At 39.0% G+C, this 22,724-nt stretch overlaps 1 protein-coding gene across 3 annotated transcripts in view; it reads right to left on the bottom strand.

The window, feature by feature from the left end:
• rgs3a (regulator of G protein signaling 3a) overlaps window positions 1–22,724 on the bottom strand; it is a 122,970-nt gene that overhangs the window by 13,067 nt on the left and 87,179 nt on the right. For all 3 annotated transcript variants that reach the window (XM_085463834.1, XM_085463833.1, XM_085463832.1), the window contains 2 exons: window positions 19,002–19,994; window positions 1,304–1,374 (listed from right to left, as the gene is read on the bottom strand). In XM_085463834.1, the coding sequence (XP_085319960.1) occupies window positions 1,304–1,374; window positions 19,002–19,994 (1,064 nt within the window). The remainder of the gene's footprint in view (window positions 1–1,303; window positions 1,375–19,001; window positions 19,995–22,724) is intronic.

The following is a 22,724-nucleotide window of genomic DNA, read 5'->3' as shown; positions in this document are numbered from 1 at the left end:
TCCATGACTCATATCTGTTTTTTCCAGGTACATTTTTACTCCATTAGCAATACGTTTGAGATGATTTCCATGCTGAAAAACTAAGCTGTTGGCATCCAAATTTTTTCCATAAGGTATTGCATGGCAGATAAAAATCTGACTTTCCTTTTGTGGATTCATTATTCCATCAGTTTTGACAAGATCTCCAGCACCACTGGGTGAAATGCAGCCCCAAACCAAACCATGACAGAGCTTCCACCGTGTTTCCCAGATGGCTTTAGACACCTACTCTCCTGACCTCCTTTGTATACAATGATGACAATTTGAATTAAAAATGATCAATGTGGGTTCATCATTCCATAAAACCTATTGTCACTGATTTTTCAGCCCAGTTCTTAAAAGTTGGCAGCCTTTTCTCCCTGTTTTGCTTCCTTAAGAATGGCTTCTTGATGGCCAACTTCTGATGAGTTCTGATGAGGCTTTAATGCTAAGATATGCCAAGATTTTGGCTAGTAGCTATTTGAAAATCACCTTGTTGCTGAAAAAATATGAATTTATGCCTGTCAGTCTTTGGCATTTTCTATAACTTCAACTAAAGAATTGGAAACAATTCAAGTGTCTTTGCAACAGGTTACTTTGGTTCTTTCTAAAGATGTCTTTTGTGAGTAGATGCAACACTGGTTCATCCCTTGAATTAGGTGCCTTGTTTATCCTGATCGTTCATAAGTCAACATTAGGTGGTTTAATAAACAGAAAAACATTCCTCTGAAAATATGTCACGTTATTGAAAGGACTGGACTGAAGGTGAGTGAAAATGCAGCCGACATCTAAGGAAAAACCTCAAAAGACCTTCAGAAAGCCTGAAGAACTAATGCTCAAGATTATTTTAAAAAATAACAAGAAGGTCTGGCTCCTTGGAAGAAAAATATAAAGAAATAAAGGTTGGCTCAAGCCTTTAATCTTGATTATGTACCAAAATGTCCACTGCATCCTACCAACTTTGAGTACTGGGTAAGCTTTAGAGCTACTATTGATTGGACATTTCTTTTGACACATCCAAGTGGAAACTCTGAATTTAATATAATTGTCAGATCTGTGTTGTCATGTCATTTAATTACCACTCAAATCGCTTCTCCTTCTCATACACAAATAAAGTCTGCATTTAAAATCTAAATAGCAATGCTCTGTTTTTCGTGTATTGTCTTAATGTTGCACCAGGGTAATTGATAAGAAAATCCTTACAAATTCCTAAATGAGCAAACACACAAAGGGACAAAATAAATGGAACACGATAGACATATCCATATATGATTTGAATACTCACAGGTTCTTGGATTTCTTCTTCTTGGTTCCTCCGGGGCCGACCTCGCAGCTACAGGGGGATCCGGCACTCAACTGAGGGAAGAGGAAGGAGAGGACACACTGCATCATCCACCCTCCACACAGAAAGAGGGCCCTGCAGGCTCCTGCAAAGACTGTAGCAAGCTCTGACTACCTCCAATTGGCTATGACTACCCAATTGGCTAGGAAGCAAGTAAGTCCGTGGAGTGTCCTTATCAAAAGCAAGGCTAGTCCAGGTAACACATACAGCCAGCCTCCAAAATGGTTATTCCATAGCAGCAGTCCACATTGTAAATCACACAGTGCTCTCTGAGGTGTGTGCCTGTATCTCACGGGTACACTTGGTGTTTGTCTGGGCATAACAAAGTAAGGAAATCTGTGAGAGTGGGAGAGTGTAAAAGACTACAGCTGTTGTTTCTGTTGGCCTCCAACTGTGCCCTAGGTTTGAAGTGTTGAGCCAAGACTCCGGGTTTCACATGACACATTCTGCCAACCCACCATTTTGATTGGTTAAGGGAAAAGGGAAGTTGCTTCAGGGTGGAGAAGGGGTCAATCTCCACTAATCTGATGGTCTGAAACTGCCCCCATTGTATGTGTGAGTGAGGCTCTAAATAATGAGCCATTGTATTACAGCAATACACATCCGAGCTAGATACTGGCCAGCTGGTAACAGATGGCGTGTGTTTTCTATCTTTGAAGACCCCCAGCTTGCGTTTCAACCTTGAGAGTGAGGGCTTTTTTCTCTTTTCCTTTGTTTTTTCTTTACAAATGTTGGCAGTGCCACAGTTCTTAAAGGTCTTGTGAAGCTTTTACTTTGGTGAAATAAAGAAATTCTTCTAGAAATGCAGCAACAAAACTAAAGACATACCATTTGTATTTTTTCTTTTCCTACCATGAATTCTTTTGAGCCCTTATAAGCTGTCAGACCTCAAGCCTACCACAGCAGCTGTTTCCTATCAATCGAGGAAGCTACACATTTTTTTGTCTCCTTCAAGCCTGTGCTAAATCAAAGTTGCAATTTAAACGAAATAGCTTTCCATATCCGTAGACACTTCTGTCAAGGTTACTTAAAGGTTAAAAATGTAATAAACCAGTTGGGTTCCTCGGTGGTATGACAGAAACATACTGGTGGTAGTGTTATTAAATGATTAGTTTCAAACTGTCTGTCCAGTTGCGTGCATACAGCTAGAATGGCTACATTGTGCTTGTACCGTTATTATTGTATTTAACAATAATGCATAGTCTCAAGGGCAAACACTTCCTGCTTTATGCATCCTTCCACACTGAACCACCCTACATATACCAGCTGCCAAACTATATCCTGTCGTGCTTTTGCATTATTGTTTCTGCTCAAAGTGGAATAATCTATTGATCTACTGAAGTGACTGACAACTCTAAACACTGCCAAAAAAAGGCGGAGAAATACGCTCAATTTAACTTAACTGCGTTTGTACATCATTTTTCTAGCTGGTAGCTTATTCTGACAACCTCAGCTTTCAGCAGGACAACGCAGAAACTGCTGAAGCTGATGTGAGTGAGCACAACGTGTCAGTGCCTCCTTCCCTCAGAGCAGATTTGATACTACAGATTGCATAGCTTTTTTTTAAATCACCTTTAGTACCTGTGAGTGGATTTGTCTCCTCAAAGTTCCAGTTACAGATGGAACATGTCTCCTACACTCTTTTAATAACTCCTTCCTTTAACAAAGATTAAGGTTGTCACTGTGTGCAGTGCAGAGTGATGCACTCCAAGCATTCAGATTAAAGTCATAGTCGAATGTGAAAGGTGAGTGAGAATATGTTGTAGGAGATATCTAAAAATAAGCACAATCCAAGAGCACAGACAAAATTGTGATGTGCGTCTGTTTAAGGCTTCATTTTATGGGCAAAATAAGAATATTGTATTTGGTTATGTAGACTGGGGCACTGATCGATTTCAACATCACGCAAACATGTTTTTACATATTAAACTGACACTTAGTCAGTGTCTGTCTTGATTGTTACTTCATGTCCATTTTGTTCAATGTCATTCAACATCTAATACCAGTAAACACCCGTGATGTTTACTCTGTGATAAGCAAAACTTACACAACAGAATCAAACTACAAACATAGTCCATGTATTATGTATTTATTTATTTAGTCTGGAAAGAGACTATGTCACTGAGGTTCATGGGAGAAACCAGAATCTAATCATTAATCTCAGAGTAAGAGAACAACAGGGCAGCCCCAGTCTCCACAGAGCCATCAATGATGCTTCCCCCTGAAAGTACAGGACACAACTGGAAAAAGACTTTGCCCTCTTCAAAGAAACTTGTCCTCATGCCAGGTGATGTTTAACTAGACTACTGTTTCACCTAAATGAGTGCAGAGGGGTGTATATGTGAGCTTTTGCTACAATCTGGATGTTTCATCCAAATACATGCCAACCCTTTAAATTAATTAGCACCTGCTGCTGAACATATCTGGAGAGGTAGTCTGCCTTAAACATTAATGTGGATGGCATCCAAGCTCAAACAGGGAAAAAAGGCCATGAGCACAGATAGATCATAAAATAAAATATATTCTGACACCTGAAAATGATAAGTATTTTTCACCTCTTACCTCCCCTCTACACACACACACACACAAACACACACACGGAGTGCCAAACCTCCTGTCTACACCCAACAGCAGCACTGCAAATCAAGAAATATGGCTCTGTGATGTCAGTGGAAAGTTAGTCAAAAGGGAGGAGTGTCTTCAGTTGCAACACCATAATTTCACAAAGGATAAAAATGCCCTTCTACCTTCCACTTAATTTCTATTCATGAGGGTGAGGGTGCAATCTACAGGAACACACTGATTAAACTCTACATAAGAGGAAGTCATTATGGGTTTCAACAAATTACCACTGGTCTACCTGAATATAAGCCTTTCATAGGAAACAGCGTCAGAGCAACAGGGACGTTTATGACACCTATGTTTTAAATAAATGAAACGGAAATATTTTTTATGAGGCCATGGTCCTGTCGTCCAGTGAAAAATATTATTACAGTTTGTTGATATAAGCTACTTGCAAACCTGTGGAATATTAGCACCAAACACCATCTGACTTTATGTGTAACTCCCAAAGAGCCTCAAAACTTGAGTTTCAGCAAACTGTATAGCACTGTTAATACAAAGAATTTAGTTTTGAGTAGTAAAAAATATAATATAAAAGCATTAAAAATGTATTCTTAGGTATTAGTTCTACTTTTCTTCTGTTTTGCTCCTTTTCCTCTTTGTTCCTTCTGATAGCCCAAGCCCAGCTTCACGCCCGCACACGGTACACACACACATGTACACACAACTGTGTGCCTGGCAATGGTCAGTAGAGGATAACAAAAGTATGAGGCTTTTCTAAAAATAGCCTTGGTGCACGAGTCTCTGTGAGAACAAACTTAACTGAAGACAGCAAGAAAACACAGCATTAGCCAAAGACCACATGGCGACATAGCCCCCTGACGCACGGGATGCACATGTTGGCACGCTGTTACGGATTGCGGGACAGCTGTGTAGATACAAAGTTTAACAGACTTCGTGACACATGTGCCTTTGGAGGCCATTGTGTGTACTTATATATGTATGCATGTGTGAATAACATAGGCAAACGTGTTCTGGAGAGTTCTACATAAAGTTTCAAATGTTTATAAAAAGACACCCATGCTCGTGGCATGTCTGTTCAGTAAACATCAAAGGAGAATATGTGTGTGCCACACTGGGATAGGACACAAACTATTTGCCTTCAGTTCAATAAATTGTTCATTCTTTAACTCCACACCACCGACAAACACACTGTAAGAACAATATTATGAACACAGCTCAGAAGGATTCCTGACCCAGACTCAGGTCAGACTCCAAATCCGCCCCCAACCTAAAACCGTAGAGGTGAATAAATGTATTTTGCTCTTTGTGTATTCAAACTACTTTTTGGCTTTTCATGCCCTGCTGCCTTTTCGTCATCAGGCCTCCTTCAGACTGCTTCCATCCATTTCAGCCCCCTGTTTCTTTGTCTGTTTGACCACAAACTCACAAGCCAGTGTCTGAGCAATCCACTCCAACTAGTAAAGCATTAGATTGGTGCTGCGTGTCAGAGCCCCGCTTCCTGGCATTGTGTGGCAGTGTTTATGTGGCATACCCCATTCACAGTGATCTAATGATGCTGTTAAAACCTTGCATCACTGCCCTGCTCTGAACCTGGTTTTCCAGAAGCTCTGATGCGAGCCAGCTTTGATAAGTAAACACAGTTTTACCGATACTAAAATATTAACGGTTTAGATAGCTGGGCTGGTGTAGGCTTTAGGCTATAACAGCAACAACAAAAAGATTCCCTGAAGATTAAAGTGTTATTTTTAAGCACACGAAAGCCACAGAATTCAGAAAAAAGAGGACTTTTTTTCACATGACTGCCTGCCTGATTTCAGACCAGTCTGCACAGTTTTCAATCTGGGTTGACTTTTATTGGTATAATCCTACTTGTGCATTCAAAAGTTGTTATCTGAACACCAAAATGCAATCATGCAATGAATATAACATAAAGCTCAGAATGTATTTCTATCTTCAAGCCCTCACCTAAAATCACTCTATAAGCTGTTTTTGATTTCACTGTGATAACGTAGCAATGAGCACAAAGCAGACAAAAGGAAAGGGTCAGACATCAATAGCGTGAGCTGCAAAATGCAAAATTACAGCATGCTTCTTTATATTACAAATTCATTCATTCATTAGCCTTCCTCATCTGGCAAGCAAAACGCTTGCTTCAGGGAACTGGAAAACTGGAAAAACGGTTTATGTAGTTCATGCAACTGGATAAAATTGCATATTAGGCATTTGGTTTTGTGGTTTTTGGTCTCCTGTTTCTTTGTTAAATGTGAGCTTTTGCCTTTTTCCCTTTGTATACTGTTGTATTTTCTGGCTGATATAAACAATCCATTGTTCCTTCAGTGGTCCTTGGAGAGAGCAGAGTTTGCTGTTTTTTGTCTCTAGTCACCTATGTTTTTTCCAAGTCTCTGGCATAAATCTGTGCAGATACTTTCAAGGGCAAGAAAAATGGCCAAGATAATCATCAAACAAGCAGCCTGTGTCTGGTGATTTTCCTGGGTTATGAAAGCCTGTTATGCAAATGGCCTATTATTACTTTTCAAAATAGAACGAGTGACGCACAGTTATATTCATGCAAGTATATAAAAAAAACATGTATTGAAGATAGTTTCACATAAAGGTCCCTACTTTGCGTAAAGATGTATTTTCTAACTCCAGGACCTCCACAGGAAAGTACTACTCGACAATTAGCTTTGCTTAATTTGAGGCAGATGACCGCATTTTATCACTCCGAATCGTAATTATTTTTTTTAATTATCTCTCGTAGGTTTTCTCAGTAATTGTAGTGTAATATCAACACACACTGAAAACAAATAATCTAAAACTAATCTAAATTCAATTAAAGAAATCATACTTGATAATTAGAGGTCAAAAATTATAATGAACACGCTTTGATTAAAATAATCATTTGGAATGTGCTCTGGCACTGCTGTTAGACTGTTTTTATCATTCCTTCATGTGCAACACAGGCTATTTGGCGAAAAGATATTATAAGGTAATCGTACGTGTTCAATTTTATTTTACTTTTTTTTTCATCTCTGGAAAGGAAATCAGTGATTAGACGCTGCATTAGACTTAAGGTATAATAAAAGACAACTGGTTATGCTCCAAAACAATTATCGCTGTTGAAGGTGTATTTTTGTTGTTTCTGCAAAAATTGTTGAAAAGTGTTTAAGTGGAAGAACTCAAAGTGACAACAGAGATGACATTGTATAGAGGGATGATTCAGATCGTGTTCCGTGTCAACGTTTCATTACGTGAACATCCACTGCCTTTTCAGAGTGAAAACTACCCTAAACTAAATAAAAGAGAAATGAACTGAATTCAGAGCATAAGGAAAATAGAGATCATTTCAGATTAAACACTAAAGTTAAATGTTACAACTGACAACATAGTGCTAAAAAAGATGGAGTCTTTAATTCTGGCATGTTAAACCATTTATATAGTTAAGTTTGATTGGGTGACCTGTGTCTGAAGAGAAAAACAAGATAGGGAGAATATTGTAAACAATTATTCATATTCATACACACGATGCTTTCAGTGCTTCTTTTGGTATGACATTTTCTTTCCACAGTTCTTTTATGGCTTTGTATTAAAAGCTCTGAGAAAACATTTTTAGATGCCTCTATAATTCTTTATGCGTTATTATATAACTGCTTCAGTTATTGTTTTTCCAGCTTCCTTTATAAATGATAGGAAATAATCTTGTGGTCTTCCCAGTGGCTGCATGATGTTTATCTGCATTCATCGGTCAGAATGTGTACAGTTGTTGGTGTAACCGAACGGTAACATACACTCTAACACACACGCACCCAAACAGTACAATGAGACAACTACAATTATCAGAAATATCTCTGAACAAACTCAGTGACCAGCAGCCAGGATACTGACTCATTCCTACTCTAACTACATTATGAAAGTGGTTACAATAGGTGCATTGTCTGAGTGTGTGCTTGTGCTTGTGTGTGTGTGTGAGGATGTCTGGGTATATTGAATGCTTGATCTGATTCTTCCCTGCCTCCTGTTATTCAGCACCTCTCCGGAGATGGCTGCTTTCCTGCATTAGTACTTCCCATGTCATGGTATGTTAATGAACAATGCTAGGACAACGTCACTCTTTTGAACCGCTCTGACAAGATGTCAGGTTACTAAGACATTTTCTGACCAGCAGATGACCTTTCTGCATGTAATTCTAAATGGCTGCAGCTACAGAGTTCTCCCCAAAACTGGCTGTTATACACAGACTGAAAAAGTAGGTCACTGATTCCTAATCAGAAGCAGCTACATTAGGAAGATGTCAAAAAAACAAACACATACTGAGCTAATTTTAAATAAGTATATAAGATATATATGTATATATACAGTAACCAAAGAGCTTCTCAGGTCAGAGTAATGGGATATTGTTCAACGCTAAAGTCAGTCAACAATTCAATTATTAATTACAAAATTGAATTGAGAATTCAGACCTACAAGCAAGCAGCAACTAAAGGGGGCTGCAGTAATGGCCTAGCAGTCATTGACTCGAAAGGCTTTTCATCCAAGTATTTAAAAAAATCCTTATATTTAAAATTATGTTAGTTTGTCCAAATAACTTTAACCCTCTGAATGTATGTTTAAAATGGTCTATAATTCCTAAATACTTAAAGCATTGTTTTTGTTAAGTCCATTGACGTAAAGTTGAAAGTCTTAAAAACCCACTGTGGTGGTATACAGAGGCAAAACTACAAAACTGTGTCTTTACTGAAGTGTATATTTTGTAAAATAATAAGCCTTTAGCCTTCAAGGCTACTGCAGCTGCAGATAAAATCCACATTCGTCCATCTAGATTTTTCAACATATTATTTCAGGATATCTAATGAACAACGTGTCTCATAAAATCTCAGCTTCTCTTGTAATTACTTTAATAGCCAAAGCAAGGAAAACTAAAAAGTCATCATGCTGACCTTGTTCAGTCTGATGACTTTTTTTCATGTTCCATGTTTGATGAACATCCTGACATCTTTATTACTACTGCTACTAAAGCTTCACAGCTAGGATTCAATATAGCAGTTACAGTCCTCAGCAATACAGACTGTTCAGATCATACTAAAGTGCGTTTGCACAGATAAGCTGCACTTTTTATAACTAGAACGTTACATCCCTGATAAAGGGAGGTTATTTAAATCCTAAATAATTACCACTGTCTTGGTGCAAATAAATTATTTGCCTTTAGTTTCAGTATAATGTTTCCACATCAATATGAGGGAGCCAGATAACACTGTCCTATTGGCTTTATGTTGCATCACCAGTCATCAACGAGTGGTCAGTCTCGTTGATCATTACAGTCCTGAGGTCAGAGTGGTAACACATAGAGCAAGAGTGTTAGTGCTGTGAGTAGCAGGTGCTGCCTTGAATCTGTTATTAGCATTTTGTATTTTTATCACAGCCAAGCAGAAGGGCTGGTTGCCACCAACTAAAGTGATTACTAGGAAAGTAGCAGGTCAGGAAGAGATGTATGGCATTCAAGAGGGAAGGAAGGAATGCTGCAAATGAGATTCCAAACACAGAAGCAGGGGAATGATGTGGGTCACACATCCATTTGTGTAAATGTCATGCTTCCTCCGTCCCAAGGGAAGTAAACAACACACAACAGTCATGGAATATCTGGCATTACCATTGGTCTCAATGTGTAGAGTGACTGAGAACTTAAAGCATCTGCTCCCAGTCATTTTTAAGTCGCCATGTCCAAACTCTTTTACTTTGATGTGTTCTGAAAATCAGCAGCTTTAAAAAAGTATGTTTTATTTTTATTTATTATTTATTATTATTTTCTGTGCAAATAGTCCCTTAAAAAGTAACCTGTCCACAAAAAAGAAAACTGAAAGCAAAAGTAGAACATCAGTGCTTCTTGTGCGTCGGCTGTTTTAAAGCTATAAAATGCCTGCTAAAGACAAATGTCATTCTCCAATCTGGACTAAAAGAAATGGTTGGCTTTGTAAAAAGGTTTTATCAACTAAAAATAAACAAAAGCTATAGCAGTGTATTTAATACATTTTGTGAAATTAATAATTGTTCTCTCTCTATAGCAAACTAAATGTACTTTACGTTAAAAAAAAAAGGATAAACATTATTTATACTGTGTCCAAGCTGAGTCAACTTTACGTTAATTAGTACCACTGCTGCACGATTAAATGTGAGGCATTCAACAGATTATTGTAGTCATAACAGAAAATAGCAAGCAAAAGAACTCCATGGAAAATACATAAAAGGGTTAGGAATAAAAAGATTATTCATTAGCTAAATTACATCTTTTATTCCATAATGAACAAGCAAAGAGTGAACTGTGATTTTCCTGTCTTTACCCTTCAGGGCTGATTGCTCCATTGACTCTGTTCCCATCCTGTGAGGACAGCATGTGTGTTCCTATCCTCCCACCAGCATTGTTCTCCCTGACTTCTGCTGCCCAGGGAGTACAACAGAGTGTACGACTTTGTCCTGTTTCTGTGCGTGCTGGGACACACTTACATGCTTCTACAATGCAAAGCAAGGCAGATTTATGTGCTGATAGCACAAATTGCACATGTACGTCTGTCTCCATGTATGTCCCTCTTTTACTTCAGTCAGAACACACAGTTCATTCAAAGTCTATCCAAGACAACCGACTGTGCAGATGAATGCTCAGATTTGGTATTAACAGTATTACCAACTGCAATAATAGCGACCTTGAAGAGTATTGACAGAGTACAGTCTGTTAGCACTACACAGCAAGTTTCATGTACTGAATGATTTGCCATTTATAATCTGTGAAATAATTTGCAAAGGACTTAGATGAAAATTTTGAAGTATTTGGAAGTATTTTACTGAGTGGAGATCATCCAGCAAAATGTGAATGTGACTGATATTGCGGCCAAAATTCAACTGAGCTCATAGAGAGATGGAGGATGAAAATCACCACTGAGCACACTTTCTTGAGACTAATGCTAGCTAATGCTAGCTTGCCAGCTAATCTACAAGCTATCTAGGCAAAATACTGTCTTGAGTGGATAAGATCAGCTAATTCATCCAAATTTCTGAGGCTGATATGGCAACTTAGCTTGCTATTTTCCAATGATTTGTTGGTTTTTATCCAGCAAAATGAAATATGTATAACTGATGTTTGCGCTTCACAACACTAGCTAAAAGAAAAACCAAAGTTAGCTAAAGGACAGAAAGAAGTTACACGTGTCCTGCACTGGTGGCCAAAATCTGTTTTGTTGCTATTATATTTATACCCAGCTACAAGGTATATATGCTGGTCTCTCAGTCAGTTTACAACATCGGGTATGATAGAGGGTAGCGGAGGATTTCCCCTCTCTCTGGTCTACATATCTCCCCCCTGCTAATTTTTTTTAATATCCCCAGTGGGGATATAAAAATGCACCCTACCCCCTCTGATTCTTACTGCTTCATTTCAGAACGATCTACAGCATGAACAACAACACAGCGAGAAAGTGAGTTTTCCTTTCAGCACTTCAACACAGATGACACTGCCTGTTAAGTGGGGCTATAATCTAATTCTTTCCACTACAACCTCTTATTAAGCCACTAAATAAATATGCTTTAGAGTACAAACCTAACCAAATAAATGAGAAATGAACCAAATTCACCCCCCCAAAAGAAAAAAAGCCTAGATGTATTCCTGGACATCATTGGCATCAGAATTCCTTACACAGATGAGTTATCCAGCTTCTTATCACTTTTTACAGCTATGCAACAGGGCTGCTGTCATCATGCAGTTCTAAAGGGAATCTTCAAATAAATTATGTGCAGGGTTTGTTGGCTTTGCAACTGATGGTGCCTCTGCTGTGATGCACTAATAGAGAGGAAAAGCCACAAAAGAGCAAAGCGATCAGTCATACACTTTATAATGAACCTGATCGTCATTTACTGCATATTGAATACGGTCCATGATGCTGCAAAACACTTTAAAGAGCCAAGTCATTTTCACATATTCATTAACTCTCAAACTCAGAAAGTCTACTATTGATCTCAATAAATATAACATAGTTAGAGTTGCCTCCTTTGCCTCTTTAGAGATTTGAATGTGTGGTTAAAAGAGGAGCAGTGTGCTGCAGATGATGCTCTGCAGGATAGTAGAATATATGCCAACATGCAAGCAAGCTATTAAATATAGAGGAATATTTGTTTTATTAAATATTTTATTAAATACCCAGTCGGCCAAACATTGCTAGGTGGAAGAAGGATCTGATTTAGTTTTGGTATGTTTAACCATTTGTATTGTTTCACTGAGCCAAATGCATTTGGAGACAAAAACAGGAGATGGAGAAAATTGCTCTTTTTAAGTGAATTTGATTAATTAAAAAAAAAAAACTTCACTACATTACTTTAAATGCTGAGATTAGATGTATACGTTCAGAGCTTTTTTTTCTGAAGCTCATAATTATTTTAATAAGACAAACAGTACCAACTAGAGCAATGTCCCGTAAGCTTCACTGTGCAAAACTGGTGGGTGACGCACACATATGTGAACAACAGTTCCGTTAAAGGCCACAGGTATCATTAATAACAACAGCTGTACACGGGTTACTTATGGAACCATCTATAAACATTTATTTATCTAAATATTTTGCCATAGCAGTATTTTTTGGCTGACTCACCCAAAACACTGCTATGGCAACGAGCGCTGTAAACACCTCAGTTCAAACACACAGAGGACACAACTATGAAACAGGAGGCCTTCTGGAGTCTGTCTTGTCTTGAGTCATCTGAATGTCAGGAGAATGCCAGTGATAGCATCCAAAGTCCCAACATTTACCGACCAAAGAGAATACACTATAGGAGACAGTGCGGGTCTGCTGAACTGAGCTCTTCTAGTAAGTGCTCTGACATCAGGGCAACGTGTCTGACGAAAGAAAAGCATCATCAAACACTCTGCGCAGTAATTAGTTTATAGGTCACTGAGCAAATGCTGATGGTCATTCCTGTATACTGCTCAAAGTCTTGCATATTCCCGAGATGCAAGTGATAACGCGATATTGTATTAGTCATCAAGCTGATGACAACTGAAACAATACTCTCCAGTGATTTCCTAGCTCTCAGTCAGTTAGGTCTGTTAGGTCTCCCGTGTTGGTTCTTCATACTGTAGAAAGTCACTAACTTTGTTAAGTGTTGGTACTGGAAGCAGGTGTCAGGCAGTCTGTTACAATTACTGAGACAGGGTCCTCTACAGTCATTGGTATTGACATGTGTAGAGCACTCCTTCATGCACAGTTCAGAAGAGTAACTATTCACGAACCCCATTAAAATTCAGGCACAGTCACAAACAGGCAAACAACTGATAACAAATAAACAAGGATAATGCAAGCATAATTACTCAGGATTAGCTAGCCTTTGTTGTGGGGGTTTTGTAAAAATGCACAACTCCATGAATGAGTGGTTAAGTAGTAGCACTGGAGTATGAACGTTGAGATCTTTAACAAAGATTACATTTTTAAATCAGACACACTTTTTATGTGTCTGTATTCTACTACTTTACTTTTGTATGAATTAGTTAAAGTACACTTATCAAGCCTGGAATTTCTCCACATGTTAAAATGGTGTTCGTAGAGCTACGAGAAACAGCTTCTAACAAACGTTTAAGGAGTGGATGTAAGCAATAACATCATTCTCAAAGCCAATAAGAATATTATGAACTTCTACTGAACTTAGTTTAACTTAGTTAAAATGCACATTGCAACAGGAAAGCCTCTACTCAGCACTGAAACATCCACAGCATACATGTTTGGTTCTGGATGCTCTAAGCTGGCCTAGCACAAGTTTAATCAAGTTTATCTATACTGTGCTTTTAGAGAGGATTATGTTAGACAGATAAATTTTTACATATTACAACATTTAATCATATGTCAGTAATCTACAATTATTAATATCTGTCAGCTCTTTTGAGATGCCAGCACAGAACACTGCATGCCTCATTCACTAAGCATGAAAAGCCAGTGCTGAAGGGAAAGTGGTTTGCAAAGTGGCTTGCAGATGTGAAGTCATTTTAGGCAGGCTAACTTGGATAAGTAGATAGCATTATATTATCTGGGCTAATGGACTCTGCACGACAACATAAACTTAATTTTCATCTCTCCAAAGCACTTTATCTGCTGGTGTGGATAGAGACATTTTGTATGGGACCTGCAGCTTCAACCTGAATATTTTATTCTTCATTAGGCAATTAAGTTACCACATGGTTTCTTGCTTTATAAGATGTTAAAAGTCAGTTGAGAAAGTGACTCCATGAAAATCACAGCATTAAAACAGTGCGCCGTAGGAAAACCACTGGCACTGTGTGTGGGTGCATGTGTGTGTGTGATTTACAAGTGCCATAACTTCTCGTGATATGCCAAAACAGTTCAGGCCAATGTTGTAAATAAAACAAATGGAAACTGTTATGTGGAAAAATTGAAGGAGAATGCAAGAGGACCTCTTGGCTGTGTGTTGTTCTGTAATGTAGCTACAATATGGCTGGGAGTGAAGATGAATCATTAAAAAAGAATAAGAAAGAATGAAATAAAGCTCTCTGTTTGCATACAGAGTGACTAAGGGATTGTTTGATGCAGAAATATGTATATAGACTTAGACGTATATATGTGCCACCTCGGGTTTGTGGGTATGTGCGGTTACTTTCTCCCCAACTGTGCATTCCTCTTCCTGCTTAAGTCAAAATTTAAAAAACAAATGAACAATCAAACATACAGAGACAGGGATAGGGGAGAATGACATAACATCTCTCTGGAACTTTCCAGACAGCACAGAAGACTTCACCGAAAGACAAAGGGAGATGTCCCTGATTTCACAACAAGAGATAATAAATTGTTCCCAAATTTAAAAAAAAAGAAAAAGTCCTGTTCAGACTTACATAACTCCTTTTTCCCTTTATTGGAAACGTACATGGACACTCACATTACATTTACATTATGGACTCTCCACCATTAAAGTTTGCTGTAAACTGTGGAGTAACACAGCACAACCTAAAAAAAACATTGCATTCAGTTCATTCACATTTTTTTTGTCAATAAGTAGGAGGTGACAGGATGCTGTGTTGACTGCTCTGAAAGTTTGCTCAGTCTCAGTAAATATTTACATGTTACTCATTTAGCATTGCAGTGGACTGGCTGTGCCCTGCGTGCATTTGAACTGTGGCCTTTTGTCCCATCCAGGCCAACTACTGTACAACAAAATCAAGAAAACCCACGCTTTTGTCCACAACGCCATCTGTGTTCAGTGGGTCGTAGTGCTCACAGACGATACGTGCCGATTGTGATGTGCGCCTTGGCACCTGGCAAATTACCTGTGGCGCCTGTTTTGTCTTATGCTGAAACAAAACACTTGAGATGAGCCTGGTACTCATCAATACACTATATTTTTAAACAGTTTCCGTGAATAACTTATTTAGTTCATTCAGTAAAAAAAACCAAACAACCAACCCTATTCTTAGGCCCGGTCATGCGCTGAGCCATATGAGATAAACACAAAAATCTTGATATGGAGTCCTATAACCTTTGAGCTAAAATTAACAAATATGCAACTTAGGGCCTGAGGAATAATGAGAGACAAGGATTAATAGAATAGTTTTTCTAGTGGAAAATTGCTGGGGCTTTACTCATATTTTTCTGTGTCACCCTAAAATAGAATATTTAAGTTCCTGTAAATGTTTTTCTTGCTTATTATTACAGCACAGAAAGTATTATGTAAAGGCGAGAAAAACAGAAGCCAATCTTTTCTCTGAAGGTACGTCACTCCAAACACACAGCTGTGTGTTCTATTGTTTTAACCTCTTTAATGTGTGCTTAACCCTAACTATCTTTTCTACTCAATGAGTGTTTTTCTAGCGTTCAACCTGTTTAACATAATACATATGCTTTACTCTCCCAATTATATTTTAGACATTAGTTATAAAAATATATATATTTTTATAACATTAAATTAGTTGTGCGGGAGCCAACACAACAGAACTGGACGGCCTGATTATGTGCACAGTGCACAAACATTACTGGAAAACATCTGCATACGTACTGAATTTTTAAGTTATGTTCAAGCCAACAATATGTTTTTTTCTCTCTTTAAATAATGCTAAATAATGTTAAACAACTGTTTTTATTATTTCATGTAAAAGTAAGAGGGGGGGAGTTAATGTTATATAATGCTGGACAGCTACAGAAACTGCCTTGCATGAGAGAAAACTGCAAGTCGGCCTCAGTGATTGGGCTGGAAGTACGCTGAGACCATTTTTACGACTGTCAGAGGTGTCCATAACATCATGCCAAACTACACCGATGTTAAATGTTAAATACATACTAATTTGTTTTCATCAGTGTTCATTTTATACTATCTGCCTGGGGCCATCCTTATGTCAACGCAAGAATGTAAGCATCACACACATTCAGTAAACACACTGAAATAGTTTCCCCACCCAACATCTGTAAAGAGAGGCGATATTTATTCAAAATCCAAACAAACATTTAAGCCCCGTAAACAGATTTTTTCTTTCTTTCTTTGGGTTGCTTGGGTTAGATCCTCACATGTCAGCGACATCTGCGAGGGGGTGGGTGTCTGTGCAGCGAGAGGAGAGTCAATGTAATGACCTCACTGGAAATACAATTTATTGGTTTTAGCTCCTTCTGTAAAAACTATTGTAAAAAAAAAAAGGATAATTTGATCATCTCTGGTTTCCATTTGTTTTGGTTGTTTACATAGAACAATTTTAGCTTTTTTAAATTAAACTTTAAAAAAACTAATTAAAAATATTGTTTACCACATTCATGGTAAAAAAAATAAATAAAATTATTTATGACTAACAATTATTTGAAATCAAATTTGACTTTCTGTCTCATAAAGTATTTTGTTCGTGCGGTGACATAAAACAAGCACCAAGCACCTTGAAAGAGCACTACTACTGGCTACTTGGTTAAGACACAAATTTAAGTATTACTGGTTTAAACTTTTTAAAATGTTTATTGCTATAATTTTGCTTTCTGTTGTCTTTGATTGAAATGCCTTATAAAGTTTATGTAATACCATAAAATACCACAGGAACTACTGGAATGTGAAAAGACACCAAAGAACTTTTACATTTATAAACAGTTGAGCTAGATCAGGTTCATTGCATGGATAAAACATGAACAGTTGAAAAGTCGAGAGGCAAAAATGCGAGGATTAAAAAGAAACAGACAAAAGTATATTCAAATTTTTCACCGGTCCGGTCCTTGCTTACCGTTTCACTGAAGCAGTAAGCAAGAAAAATCTCACAGTCAAACAAACTGACATTATTTTTCTTGACCTGCTCTCTGTCCGTCCCTGGCTCTCTTTGCACTGATGATAGGCCACTAAAAACATCAAGTGAGAAGAAAAGGTGCAGAACGGAAAGAAAGACAGGAGGACGCCTGGTGCTTGTTAAAGGCCAGACACGTCTGTCACACTTTCTAACGCGCACACACCAACCTGCAGCGCACTGAGTTGTGTGCAAAGTATCTTATAGTGTATGATAACTGATGTGGCACGTCAAATATTCAAATAGTAATAAAACAATGTAATCAGTGAAGCTAAGGTTTCACTGCAAGTTTAAAACAAACACGATCAGACAACATTGTATACACTGTTTCTGTTTGTTTCTTTGTTTTACCTCCAAAAACAATGTCAAGGTTAATGATTCTAAATTAATTAAAGTCCCCACCACGTGTGGCTAAATGGTTCTGATAAGTGGTTCTGATTTCATCCTACTGTAACAGCATAACACTGCAAACCAAATAGAGATAGCTTTAACTAAAACACACACACACACACACACACACACACACACACACACACACACTGCGCCTGAAGATGTCATTTTAAATAATGGAAACAAAAGCCTCAAAGGAACTGTATCCATGACGGCAAGAGGTAGTAAAATTACCCTTGAATCTGCCAAGACCAATAGCCTGCAGCTCCGTCTGCTGCATTCCTTCCCTGCGCAGTGTACACACCTTGCCATTTAAGGCTGCCGAGTGTGCTGACAGACTTGTGGAGGGAGAGGCAGATAAAGAGGAGAAGTATTTTTGATAAAGCAAGCACTTAATCAGCTCTGTTAGAGCCTACTGAGTTCTGCTATCACTGACTTATTTTCCTTCCATTTAATACATTTTTCTGATCCTTCTTTTCTTTCTTTCTCATTTTTTCCAAACTATTTCTTCTGAAACATGTGTACAGGTGTGCAGACCAGCACTATAAATAGTTTTGGAAGAAACGGTGGCACAGATGATTAATCGTCCGTGTGCACCGTCAGTGTGATAATTCTAAGGACAAATAAAAAACCTATTACTTCATAGTGAACAGGAACATGAGACAGAATAATTTCTCAGTTAGCACTACTCAACACTGGCATGAGCAAAGTGAGAAAAAGCACAACTGTTTCTGTTACTGAGTGTGAGCTGCATAAGGCAAGACAATACGATGCATGCTACCCTCTGCTGGACAAGTGAAACAACATTTACCGGCACTTAATCTCAAACTGCAGAAATCCTTCTCAAATAGGAGCCCATAAATTATTTCATTATTGCACTATTCTATTTTTGTTTGTTACCTTTACAATTTTCTACAATTCTTGACTCTTAAAACTTACACAGATTGGTATGAGATGTGGGAAACACACTGCTATTATAGATAATGCTATAATTTCACAGTATTCTTGGATCTTTTACAGATTTTTACATAACAACATTAGAGAGCCAATGAGACAGTCATTTGAAATTTATGAAAATTTAACAATCAGCATTAAAGTGTTTTGTATGTAAATGTGAGCAATCTGTGAATAATTATAAGTGTTAATTACAAGCTGATGTAATTATAACACCAGGTAGAGCATGCATTTGCTCTGCTTTACCACTTGATGTCACCCTTTTCACTAAAACCACTGGAAAGTAACTGGGCTATTCAGGAGGAGTAGCTGAAACACCACTGGTCAATATCGCAGTGCTTGTTTGTGTGTGTTTCTTGTTGCTTGTACTTCGTGACCTGTTCTCTCTGTGCCTCACTGGTATTTCACAGTGACGTTGCTTACCTTCCTCCCAGAAAATAGCATACACAGCTGATGCATGGAGCCTCCATTCTTGGTCAGCTCTTTCTTCAAGGTTTTAGGTGACGGGAGTGTCCAGCCGCCCTTGTGGGATCCCCCTCCAGTTTCTAGGCAGTTGATGGCGTTGTCAGAAGTGAAGCAAGGTGTGCGGGGGTCCTGCAGGAGGCTGCCCTCGCTGTGTGTGCGCCTGCGGAGGGAATTTTGCACACTCAGCCCCCCTCCTCCGTGTTTCTCACACGTGGCACCCTCTACCATGCTTCGGCGCTTGCTGTCACTGCGTTGCAGGTAGGCATCGTCGCTGTCGTCTTCATCATCTTCTTCTTCAGACTCCTCGTCTTCATCTTCATCGTACTCTTCTTCGTCAGTGTTGGGTGAAGAAAGGGCATCGGCGCTAAAGGAGCGGTCAAGGCGGAGCTCCGGGATAACAAACGAAGATGAGGAGGAGGAAGGGGGAGCGTTGGTGTCAGGCGGCTCTGAGACATTGTCCTCATCTGTGTTTGACACCACCAGGTTTAAGTTCACCTCCTCCTCGTTCCTCTCTCCTTCCTCGTCTCCTTCATCTTCTTTCTCGCAGCCTTCGCTCCCAACACTCTTTCTGCCGGCCTCCTCTTCCTCTTCATCCTCCTCTTCCTCTGGCTTGTTCTCCTCATCCTTCCTGTCCTTCCAGAGTTCCATCTCATGCCCCTCTATGCTCTTGGAATCCTCACCCTCAGTGGAAGGCGGTGGTGTTGGAGGTACCTTAAGTCCCTCGTCAGATCCCACCAGACTTCTAAGGGGCATGTAGACCTCATCCAGAGGGGTGAGTGGCTCTGAGGGGTGAGGACTACCCAGCGTTGGGGGCTCAGAGGGACTGGAGGGATACAGGCTGCTTTCCTCCCCTTCTGAGCTACGTGTCGGCAGATGGAGGCATACACCTCCTCGATCTCCTCCTACTCCACCCAGTTCACATGAAGGGGCATCCACCTTAGGCTCCAACATCTGGAAAGAGAGGAAAAGACAAAAAGAAAGACACAGAGAATGAATAGTCAGCCTCAGGCTGTTTGGATAAACCCACTTAACACTTTTTGGTTTGAAATACTCCTATAATGATGTTGAGTTATACTGGCAGGATGAGACAAGACAAAACAGTGTCTTTTGGGATGATCACAGTGCCATTTAAAGCAATAATGCTCCTGCAAATTCTTGCATAGAGACTATCATGACCTGGCTGCGCCACCTGGAGGAGACGGAGGAACGCATCCCACATCTGGAATGCTTACAACCATGTCATGAGAGAGAGCACACCGTGGACCAAGGTAAAGCAAAGGAAATCTCAGATACTCCTCTGGGGCTTCCAAGGTATGAAAAGAGACATACAAAACAACTTCACTGGTAATTTTTGTCCCCAACATTGCATCAAATGATAAAATGCCAGACACTATACTGTAATATTAGTGCAAGTGAGTTCATATTGTGATATACTACTATTCAGTTCACCAGTGCTGCTGGCTGCTGCACTACACTCGAGCTTGCTGCAGTGACTCAGTCAAATTAAACTGGTACTGTGCCCTCGAGGCAGTGGAATAGAAAACAAACCAAACCTCTTGCAGAAACGAATGAGATTACTCCTACATTAAAAAACAAACAAACAGCCACCCATCTTTTCATCCATCTATCTCCCCTGCGATGTTTCAAAACATTTGAAAGTATAGCTGTAGTCCACATGACCACTGCCGTCACCCATTTCCCAAGGCCTAACATAATAACCCTGTCACACACTAATGTGAATGTGTGTGTAACAGCACAATGCTTGTCCTCCTCCCATGCACTTGGCAATCCATCCCTTTTAACATCCTTCCAAAATCATTTTTGAGTTGGCCCACATCATTCATGCCCGCATATTTTAATTTGCATTTTATAAAAAGGCCACAGAGTAGTCGGTGATGCTGAACATATCAGTCTGAGTATAGGAAACATTTACAAAGTTGAAACTTTTTAGTGGGATGTGTTGATGCTGCATTTTAATTCTGTTTTCTGTTCTTCTTATCAGGAACACCTAACATGTGTTAGGTGTTCACCACTAAATATGGTTCAGAGACACCTTCCTGAAACCAGAAGACTTTATACAGAGGGGCCCTTGACCCAAGATAGAATAATTTACCATAGGACAATGACAGTGGTCCAAGAAAAAGTACCAAAAATAAAATCTACCTGTTAAATCCCAGATCTCCAAGTTTACAGAATCACTTTTAACTTGTTTAAGTCTCCATCAAGTCTTGTGAAGGGCCTCATTGTACTGGCCAAGTTAAACTATGATGACAAGCTGCAGTCACAAGATGCAGTGCTCTAACTGGAGATAATATTGCCTCCTCTCAGGCAGTTCTCATGATATTTCACAAGACGTTTGTGTACTTACACAGCTCAAATTAGTTTCTGCGGAAACAATTGGCCTGGTTGTATTTTTGTCTAAACTTTTGGCCCATATTTACAGAAAAAGGTGCTCTTTCATTCAGCACCAAACATAAACAAAATCCCAAAATGTTTTAACATTAACGGCTTCCATTGCTGCCCTTGTGCAGAAGATAAGATAAGAATATGGATACTAAGTACATAAATCAGCCATTATTGTTTTTTGTTTCTTAGTGGATGATGTGCCTGGCCTCTACAGTTATTTTAAAAAGAAAATAACCGCTCTTTTAATTTTAGCGTTTTTACATATCATGACATAATAAAAAATAATCTGAATATGAAACAAAAACTAATACAAAATACGCAGAAGCAGTGTTGAAAATTAAAGAGAGTCTTACTGCTTCTTTGGGAATTAACAGGGTAATTAGCAGCCAGGTGCTGTTAATCAAATGCACTTGATTAATTGATCATCAGCAAGTTCACTGCAAGCGCTTCAGTAAAGGCTGATGCTTTGGCACTTTGCCTATTTGAAGCATTCAGGCGTGTATTAACACAACGATTTATAGAGAAGGAACTATTGCTAATCATCAATCTGGGAAGGGTTATATGATCATTTCCAAGCAATTTGAAGTTCATAATAAGTAGAAATCATTCGAGACAGTAGCCATTATTCCCAAGACGTCTCAGGAAATTCACCCCAAGGTCAGATTACACTGCTCGGAGAAATTGAAGAAAAAAAAGAGCTACATCTCAGACTCTACAGCCCCCAGTTAGCATGGTAAATGTCAAACTCCATGACAGCATGATTAGAAAAAGACTGAACAAGTATCGCCTGTTTGGAACGGCTGCTAAGAGAAAGCACCTTCCCTCTAAAAAGAAAGTCGTGACACAGCTTAGGTTTGCAAAGATGCATCAAGTAAGCTACAAGACTTCTGGAACAATGTCCTCTGCACATATGAGACCAAAGTGAAGATGTTAGTGTTTAGCGCCCTCCAACGCAGCATATCAATGACAACACCTCATACCACCTGGGTATGAAACTTGGCTTTGTTTTGCAGCCACGGGATCTGGGCACCTTGCAGTCAGTGAGTTGAGCATAAACTACTCTGTATACCAAAGTGTGTTATGTGTGTGAAGCAATGAGGCTCAAATTGGGTCATGCAACAGGCCAATGATCCAGAGCACACTAGCCGAAAAAGAATGAATGAAAAGGAAAAGAATCAATGATCCAATCAAAATCCAGACCTCAACCTTATTGAAATGTTGTGGTAGGACTGAAGAGAGCTAAGAGAGCTGTGTGTAAATGAATACCTGTAAACA

Source organism: Copadichromis virginalis, linkage group LG7, assembly GCF_057382275.1.
Source record: "Copadichromis virginalis isolate Kocher_CV1m ecotype Utaka linkage group LG7, C_Virginalis_male_GT1.1, whole genome shotgun sequence".
In the NCBI taxonomy this organism is placed as follows: Eukaryota; Metazoa; Chordata; class Actinopteri; order Cichliformes; family Cichlidae; genus Copadichromis; species Copadichromis virginalis.
The sequence above is the reverse complement of the archived record's forward strand: the minus strand, read 5'-3'. Positions and strand labels throughout refer to the sequence as shown.